At 43.0% G+C, this 9771-nt stretch overlaps 1 protein-coding gene across 1 annotated transcript in view; it reads left to right on the top strand.

Moving 5' to 3' along the window:
* Positions 1–2892, top strand: part of UBE3D (ubiquitin protein ligase E3D) — an 89563-nt gene extending 86671 nt beyond the window's left edge. The window contains exon 10 of the mRNA XM_074819684.1: positions 1296–2892. Within this exon, the coding sequence (XP_074675785.1) occupies positions 1296–1316 (21 nt within the window). The 3' untranslated portion in view covers positions 1317–2892. The remainder of the gene's footprint in view (positions 1–1295) is intronic.
* The last annotated feature ends 6879 nt before the right edge of the window (positions 2893–9771 follow it).

The following is a 9771-nucleotide window of genomic DNA, read 5'->3' on the forward strand; positions in this document are numbered from 1 at the left end:
CTCTCTCTTAAACATTCCTTGGGCATAGGATCCAAAATAAATGTTTTTGCTCTGGTTTGCCCTCTGTTCTGAATACTCAGTGATATTTTATGCTTTAATTCAATTCCTTCTGGTTGATCATACTTCATGCATTCTTTAGTCACAGTATCAAGTAGAGTGGTGATTGAGGGTCAGCTCTGAAAAGCAAAAGTGGTAATTGATGGTAATTTGAATCTTCACTTAAGTGACTGTTGAAAGGTCTTGGAGAGAAAAAGGGGGATGTGTATGTCTCAAATGTTTTTTTCTTGTGTGTTTTTCATGGGGTAGGAGAAAAAGGTTATATTTTCAGAAGACTGTTGTGTAACCTGGTAGTCTTCTTTTTTTTCTTTTTTATTTTTGTCCTTCTCTGGTGACATCTGTCCATCTTTTTTTCTGTCCTTGTGATCAGCAAAGTTCCCGACTGAATATCTGAAGTAAGCTCCTTGGCAGATGAGAATATGGGCATGCAATTGTGTTTTGAGTCAGCTAACTTAACTTTCTGAGTTAGTTTCCTGCAGGTTTTGAAGAAGGCTAAACAAAACCAAAACCATGCAGGAGAAACTGCCACATGCATGTGACCAAGAACAAATGAGCCGGGACACCAGAAATCCTATATGTCTCTTATATTTGATAGATCATCTTCCCTCTAAATAGATGTTAGGCATGACAGTCCACTTAGTGCATGGAAAAGAAGAGGTACCTCATTTGCTGTCTTCTCATCATATACAAGTATTTGTCTTCTCCCCTAGGGCAGGATTTTGGTTCATGGTAATTTTAAAATGCAAGGCATTTTTTCTTTATGACTTTGGACTTTTCACTGGGACTTTTCACCCTGATTTTGGAATCGGGATTTCACTTACAGCAGCAGCACTGTTCAGACAATCTAATATTTGGGCAAAACAGGGAATGTATCAAAGATTTAGTCTAAGCTAGTTTCAAAATACTGTCAAATAGCCTTTTAAGTTAGGATGAACACCTTGTGCTTTGTTATTCTGGGGGAAAAAAAAGGGTTTGATATGTCGTTCATCAACAAGTGCGGTGCAGTGCTTGCAAAAAGAGTAAGCTTGGGAATTTTTAGGAGACATATTAAGTAGAAAAGTGGTGGGAAAGTAACACTGCTCTCAAATGTAGCCTCTGCTTTCTAATTATGTTAGTGTGGGGTTTTTTTAAGTGAAAAGATGATTATAATATGTAATTTCAGTTAAAACAATGAAACATCTTTGTTTTACCTGCAGTGTTGAGACTAATCATAGTATTATTTTTGCTTCCTTTTACAGGTTGCCTTTTTGAAGATGTGAAGAATGCAGATAATCCGTGTTGAAAACTGTTCTCAAATTCATTTTCAGCAGAAATGTACAGATGACTTCCAGTGGTGTGACTTTTAGAAAAAAATCCGCTGGCAATACAAAACAAAATGGGGGTGTGGTGTGTTATTCTTCACATCTGGATGTGTTTCAAAACCAAAGACAGAGTTAACTTTTGCATCCAGTACATTCTTAGATGTCTTTCTAAGAGTGACTTACCTGTCACTCCTGTCACATCCAGCTGGGATGACTGTTATCATCTCTTCATTGCCAAAAGGAAATTATCTATGTATCTTAGTACTACCTTTATCAGATAGTGTTTGATAGTGACCTGTATGTCCTTAGGAAAATTCACAACTGGTAGCAAAGAGGTTTTAAAATATTTAATGTCATGGATGCTAACGTAAGTTCTTTACTTTCTTTATTCTGGTAAAGCAAGAGGTCCAACTTTAACATACAAAATCTGGTTTTTGTCAAATTTATATGTTTATCATATATATTGTTTCCACATTAAGGTTTACCTTCCTTCTTGAGAGAGAAGGAAGACAGTTTCTGTATTCCTACAAGTCATGTAGAATTTTTTTAAATTGATAATGTTTTGGAGAATCAAGGTTTTATGGTTACTTGGAATAATTACTCCTTCGACTCCAAAAAAAGAACGGGTGTGTGAAGGCTGGCCTTGCAAAAACTGCTGGAGGAAGAAGATACTTGTAGCAAGTCAATGCAGCTACCCTAAAGGGTCCTTATCTGTTGTGGATGCTCAGCTGCCTTCGCCTGGAGTGATAGTTTTGGAGTGGATTGCTCACTTAGTTAACATCAATTTTTGCCTTTCCTTGTCCAGGAGAACAGGATGGTATAAGTGCATAGGCTAAGGAGCAGAAAAGATGCCTCGTGGCATTTTTGCCTCAATTCCTGCTCATTGGGATGGACTGCTCTTGAGCTAGAAGGAGGTAATCCTTTAATATCAACCATCTCTCTTGGACCCCTCATCCCTCCAGGGTCTTAACCCATATCTGCCTCACTTACCTGCAGTTTTGCTTAAACAACTGCTCTTGGCAAATCAGTCAGGTACTGGAATGGTTCATCTGACCTAGTGTGACTATTCTTGTGTTCTAAAAAGGTATACAAAAAGGTATCCAAACTGAAAAAAAAAAAAAAAAAGGAGAGAGCCTGTTTATGTCAGCTGGCTATTTCAAAGTCCATCTCTATTGAGAGAATGGATTCTGGAGGGAATATTCTTGTTAGAGGAGTTCTTTGAAACTTCCTGAATTTCAAGGAAAGTTAACATGCCCTTTACTCATGAAATGATCATAATGCAGGAAGTGACCCTGCAAAGTGTTGATCACCTTCTGTGGGGTTTACACATCCAAAGACAAGTAGCTGAGGCCTCCCAGCACCCAGTCAGGATATCATCTTCTTTTTCTGTTATTATTTTAGTTTTCAGTATTGAAGGAAGAACAAAAATATTCTCTGAGTTTTGTATTTAGGGACTAAATTATCTATCTCCAGGATATTTTGTCTATGCACCAATGTTTAGTCATTTTATGAATAAAATATATTTTCTAATTCAGTTTACTGTTTGTTTTGCTTAATTTCTGTGACAGTTTAAGCTTCCAGAATATGACTGAGCAATTTGCAGATGGAAGACATCCGTATCACACAGAAATACTTCAACTTTAATATCCTTTCCAATCTCTTTTATTGACCCCTCTGTGATTTTGCATGTATGGAGCAATCATAGGTCAGAGAATATTTACGTTTTTGAGGTTCAATCTCTGTCATGTCCTGCCTCATTTGGTATTGTGGCGGTAAAGTGTTAATCTGCCTCTGGTAACATACATGGTTCCAGAGTGATGAGTGTAGATATTTCACTGGGAGTATTTTTTGGGGAAAAAAGCCCTCCCAGAGATGAAATAAAATCAACCCCATCCTGCCTGGACTCTCACTCACCTGTAGGAGTTAATGGCTCCAGTCATGCTACTACAATGGCAGTACTGCAGCTCAGGAAGCAAATCCTGAGAGATTGCTAAACCCAGTGTGTACACCTAAAACATTACTTTTTAGGAGCTTGTCCTCTGCCCACATATGCTTAAAGCTTTTCCTTGTTCTTTTTTACCCTATACGTTGGAGAACTGGGTCTGACTGGGGCCTGTATGGTGCAGTGTATTTGTGGCTCCAACAGTGCTGGTGACACACCAATGTTTTGACTACAGCTGAACCTTCTCTTTTATTTCCCAATCTACCTCCACCTCCCCATAGTGAGTAGGCTGAGGGTGGGAAAGAAGTTAGGAGTGGAGAGTACAGAGGGGACAGCTGGCCTGAATTGGCCAAAGGGATATGCTGTAGCATACAACATCATGACAGCAGTAAAAAGTGGGGGTAGAGGAAGAAAGGGGGGAGGGGTGTCTTCCAAGGTGGTAGTTGCTCAGAGAATAGCTGGGCATTGATCATTTTACCCTCTCTTGGTTTTTCAGGTAGGTAGCGACGACATTATCAGGAGAAGTCCTAAATCAATGAAGAGAGATTTCAGGACCTTGGGAAAACTGGTTAAGGGGTCGGGGGCACAAGTACTGTTCTTCTCCATCCGTTCAGTTGCAGGGATAGATGAAGAAGAATACAGGAGGACTCAACAGATGAACTTGTGGCTCTGAGACTGGTTTTACTGGCAGGACTTCCATCACGGGTTAGTATACAGGATGCCAGAACTTTTGGCATCAGGTAGGATGCACCTGTCCAACAGGGGGAAAAGTATCTTGGGGCAGGAATTAGCTGGCCTCATTGAGAGAGATTTAAACTAGATTTGAAGGGAGAAGGGGACAAAACTGGAACTCCCAGACATAAGCCCCAGGGTAGACTACCAGAGCTTGTGGGCTGTTGTGCCAGCGATGACCCTCACCCTGCTATCCCAGTGGAGGCAAGGGATGGAGACATGCAGCACAACAAAGATGCAAGGGATATTGATGGATCAGTAACTGTGGTAACACCTGTGAAAGGTCAGGCTGGAATTAGGATCTCTAAATGCAAACAGGTGCTGGGGACATCAGCCCATCTGAAGTGCATCTATACCAATGCACACAGCATGGGTAACAAACAGGAGGAGCTTGAAGCCATGATGCAGCAGGAAAATTATGATGTAGTGGCTATTACAGAAACATGGTGGGATGTCTCCCATGACTGGAGTGCACCAATTGATGGCTGCAAGCTCTTTAGGAAGGATAGGCAAGGAAGGAGAGGCGGTGGGGTGGCATTGTATGTTAGGGACTGTTATGATTGCTTTGAGTACAAGTGTAGTGAAGACAGTGTCTTTGTGTCTTTGTGTTAGAATCAGGGGGAAGGCCAACAGGGCAGATGTTGTAGTGGGAGTCTACTATAGGCCACCCACCCAGGACAGAGAGGTGGATGAAATATTCTATAGGCACTTAGGAGAAATCTCACGATTGCTTGTCCTTGTTCTTGTGGGAGACTTTAACTTCCCAGACATCTGCTGGAAATACAACACAGCAGAGCAGGACCAGTCCTGGAGATTCCTGGAATGTGTGGGAGATAACTTCCTGACACAGCTGGTGAGTGAACTGACCAGAGAAGGTGCCCTGCTGGATCTCCTCTTTGTGAACAGAGAAGGACTGGTGGATGATGTGGCGGTTCGAGGCCGACTAGGGCACAGCGATCATGAAATAATAGAGTTCTCTATTGTTAGGGAGGCCAGGAGATGGGGCAGCAGAACTGACATCCTGGACTTCCACAGAGCTGACCTTGACTTGTTTAGGCACCTGCTTGACAGAATCCCTTGGGAGATGGTCCGGAAGGGTATACGGATCCAGGAAAGCTGGACACTTTTTGAGAGGGAAATCGTGATGGCACAGTATCTGGCTGTCCCCAGGTGCTGTAAGAGAAGCCGGCACCAGAGAAGACCACCCTGGCTAAACAGGGAGCTTTGGCTGCAACTCAGGGAGAGAAAAGGAGAGTTTATGGCCTTTACTAGCCACTCACAATGATTACAAAGATGCTGTGAGGCTATGCAGGGCGGAAATGAAGAGGTCTAAAGCCCAGCTGGAAATTAATCTGGCTTCAGCAGTCAAAGATAACAAGAAATGTTTGTGTAAGTACTTCAACAGCAAAAGAAAGACCAGGGAGAGCCTCCATCCCCTGCTAGACATGGAAGGAAACACGGCAACAACTGATGAGGAAAAGGCTGAGGTTCTTAATGCCTTCTTTGCCTCAGTCTTTAATAACAAGACCAGTTGTACTGAGGGAATCCAGCCTCCTCAGCCAGAAGACAGAGACTGGGAGAATGACCCCCCCACAATCCAGGAGGAGATAGTCAGTGACCTACTGCATCACATAGACATACACAAGTCTATGGGACCAGATGGGATACACCCGAGGGTGCTGAAGGAGCTGGCTGGGGTGCTCGCCAAGCTGCTTTCCATCATTTACCAGCAGTCCTGGCTGACCGGGGAGGTCCCAACAGATTGGAAATTGGCCAATGTGACGCCCATATATATAAGAAGGGTTGGAACGATGATCCAGGAAATTACAGGCCTGTCAGCTTGACTTCGGTGCCTGGGGAGCTGATGGAGCAGCTCATACTAAGTACCATCACACAACATGTGCGGGACAACCAGATGATCAGGCCCAGTCAGCATGGGTTTATGAAAGGCAGGTCCTGCTTGACAAACTTGATCTCCTTCTACGACAGGGTGACCTGCTTATTGGATGAGGGAAAGGCTGTGGATGTTGTTTACCTTGACTTTACTAAGGCCTTTGACACCATTTCCCACAGCATTCTCCTGGCAAAACTGGCTGCTCGTGGCTTGGATGGGCACACACTTTACTGGGTAAAAAACTGGCTGGATGGCCGGGCCCAAAGAGTTGTGGTGAACGGAGTTAAATCCAGTTGGCAGCCGGTCACGAGTGGTGTCCCCCAGGGCTCGGTTTTGGGGCCACTCCTGTTTAACATCTTTATTGATGATCTAGATGAGGGGTCAAGTGCACCCTCAGTAAGTTTGCAGATGACACCAAGTTGGGTGGGAGTGTTGATCTGCTCGAGGGTAGGGAGGCTCTGCAGAGAGATCTGGACAGGCTGGAGCGATGGGCTAAGGCCAACTGCATGAGCTTCAATAATGCCAAATGCCGGGTGCTGCACTTTGGCCACAACAACCCCCAGCAGCGCTACAGGCTTGGGGAGGAGTGGCTGGAGAGCTGCCAGTCAGAGAGGGACGTGGGGGTGTTGATTGACAGCCGGCTGAACATGAGCCAGCCGTGTGCCCAGGTGGCCAAGAAGGCCAATGGCATCCTGGCTTGCATCAGAAATAGCGTGGCCAGCAGGGACAGGGAAGTGATCTTACCCCTGTACTCGGCACTGGTGAGGCCGCACCTCGATTACTGTGTTCAGTTTTGGGCCCCTCACTGCAAAAAGGACATTGAATTACTCAAGCGTGTCCAGAGAAGGGCAACGAAGCTGGTGAAGGGTCTGGAGCACATGTTGTACGAGGAGCGGCTGAGGGAACTGGGGTTGTTTAGTCTGGAGAAGAGGAGGCTGAGGGGAGACCTCATCGCCCTCTACAACTACCTGAAAGGAGGTTGCAGAAAGCTGGGGATGAGTCTCTTTAACCAAGTAACAAGCGATAGGACAAGAGGTAATGGCCTCAAGTTGCTCCAGGGAAGGTTTAGACTAGATGTCAGGAAGTATTTCTTTACAGAACGGGTTGTTGGGCATAGGAATGGGCTGTCCAGGGAGGTGGTTGAGTCCCCACCCCTGGAGGTGTTTAAGAGTTGGGTTGACTTAGCGCTGAGGGATATGGTGTAGTTGAGAATGCTCAGTGTTAGGTTAATGGTTGGACTGGATGATCTTCAAGGTCTTTTCCAACCTTGATGATTCGGTGATGCAGGAGGTGACGAGTTATTGGCTTTGCATCATTTGGGTTTGATGTTGTTGGTATATTTTTCTCTTCACTTATTAAACTGTCTTTCTCTTGATCCACAAATTTTCTTGCTTTTGCTCTTCCTGTTCTCTGCCTCATCATGCTGTGGAGGAATGGGGGAGGGGAGTGAGTGAGCAGCTGAGTGGGTGCTTAGCTGCTAGTCAGAGTTGACCTACCACAGTTGGAAGCAGAAGTTGTGAAGTCCCCAAAAGAAGAAGAATAAATCTTTCTGTTCCAGCTGCTCTCCCATGTGGGGACATTTTCCTTCCCCAGGTTCCCGATAGCCACAATTGCCTGTCTGTGTCTGTCGGAGGGGCTGGGCAATTTGACACACTTAGTATCATGTTTCCGTTTCCTCCCTTCTAGCTTTGAGACCTCTGTTAATATTTAACCACTGACATTATCTGGAAAATATCAGACCACATATGATAATATATAAATGTCTTGGACAGGTTTCCATTTGAAAATAGATTTCTTTAGTCATGTTCTGAAAAAAAAGTTTTTGATACTTTCCCAGGTACCAGGCAATGCATTATTCAGAACTCCTGGTTCTGAAAGACAACTTTCTCTGCTTGTTTTTTTTGCCCTCCAATTTCTTATGTGATCTTTCCTACTGAGCCAGCTGCTTTATAAAAGTGAAACTTAGCTATTTTTTCAGGATTATTTTAGCAGTGAAGTGTGAGCTCTCATAAACAGTGGACTTGGATTCAGAAAACCTGTTGAGTTCCCCTCAAGGCTCTTTCCCTGACCTTTGTCTATCCCTGCTCTTGCCTCCATTTCTCTGTCTGTGAATAACATGATGTCATTTGCTTGTTGACAACAGCATTTTGAAAAGTTGTGTAAGTACAAAGTAGAATTAGTTACTGTGTTATTTTCTTAGCATCCAGAGTTAATGGTACATTTTAGTCTAGTCTCTACATCATGTCAGGATACATTCATAACAGAAAGCTTGTTTAGTTTTGAAGTGTGCAGACAGTATCTCCATGCGGATGGAAAAGCGTGCCCGAGGATAGTAGTTGGCCTAGAAGCTGTGTTCTTAGAACATGTTTGGTCCTTCTTATCCTTTGCCCTTCCTCCCCAGCATTTGTTATCTGTTGCGGTCTGCATTTTTCACTGCAGAAAGTGTCTTAATTTTTGCTTTCTATAGTACCAAGCACAGTGTTAGTCTTAAAGTAATAATAATAAATCAGCAATGAAGTTAAGAAGTCCCCAACTCACATTAACTGAGATGGATGTGCATCCTTTCCTAATGTGCGGTTCCCAAATAGTGTACGGCAACAAGAAGATATTAAAAATGTCAGCTTTAATTCTCATATGCTATCAGGTTATAAAGATGGCTATTGGTGTGGTGCAGAAGACGTGCCTATCTGTCAAATCAGTACTGTTCTCTCCGTTAGCAACAACAGAGAACAATATTGTTTCTGTCATTAATGGGTCACAGGGTGATTATATTAGTGTAGGGCTTGTTACTTCTTTTAAACAAGTTTGGCCATTAATTGTGATAGTTAAATTGGCATACGAAATTGAGTCCCAATGGGGTTATTTTCATTCCAAAATTAAGGTGGCTTTCTAGCTTAGTTTAAATCCCTGCTAGAGTAGGTTAGGATAAATTGAATAGTGATAACAAATGGGTTGATCAGGGACCTATACTGATATTACCCTGTGAGTTGAAGGGCAAGTTCTAGCTTACTTTAGTTTTACTTTTCTGTGTAGAGAAACTTATATATAGGAGGAACTTTAATTAAAATTTACAATAGATGTTTCTGCACTCAAACATTCTGGGTTTAAATGCAAATACTTTTCAGTAATTTTCTTTCTGTTTTGCTGCCTTCATTTTCATTCCTCCAGAACATCACTTTGTGGTTTCAATTTTAGACTTTGCGTCCTTTCATTTCTCTCCTAGCCAACTGTGCTCCATTATAAATGACAGGTAACTTGTTTGAGGTACTGCATTAGCTCATCAGCCTCATTCCTTTCGGTTTTCCTCCACAGGTTTTCTTGCTACCTTTGTATCACTGTCATAGAAGCACTGCAAAATCTGCAGATGAACAAATTATAGAAACATTGAGCAACTCTGTCTTTACTGGACTTCTTTGGTTTATTATTTTGGAGCAGGCTGAATTGTCTCATAGCAGATGCTGTGGAGCATTAGGCAATGTTCACAGAATATCAGGAATTTTGCAGGTCCACTTGCTAACGGCTCAGTAGCAACATATGTCTTCTGATATCTGATTGTGACATTAAAGCGTGGTGTTTTTCTTACTGTGGAGAGCAAGTGCTGTGTTCAGATCCCATGGTTCTGTGGTTCAGTACGTTCAGACGGTGTTCTCTTAAACATTGCAGTAATGTTGTCTCACTGCCATATTGTGTCCAGTGGCCCATGCTTTGTTCCCATCCAATCATCTTACATGTGGATTGTGCAGATCTGTGTACTGCATCTTTAGTGATAGATGCTGCTTCTACCTGCTTGTATTCAGTGACGATATAAATGTGTATCAGTTTATCATTGTAAACAATAGAAACCT

The sequence above is a fragment of the Strix aluco genome, chromosome 3, assembly GCF_031877795.1.
Source record: "Strix aluco isolate bStrAlu1 chromosome 3, bStrAlu1.hap1, whole genome shotgun sequence".
Lineage (NCBI taxonomy): Eukaryota > Metazoa > Chordata > Aves > Strigiformes > Strigidae > Strix > Strix aluco.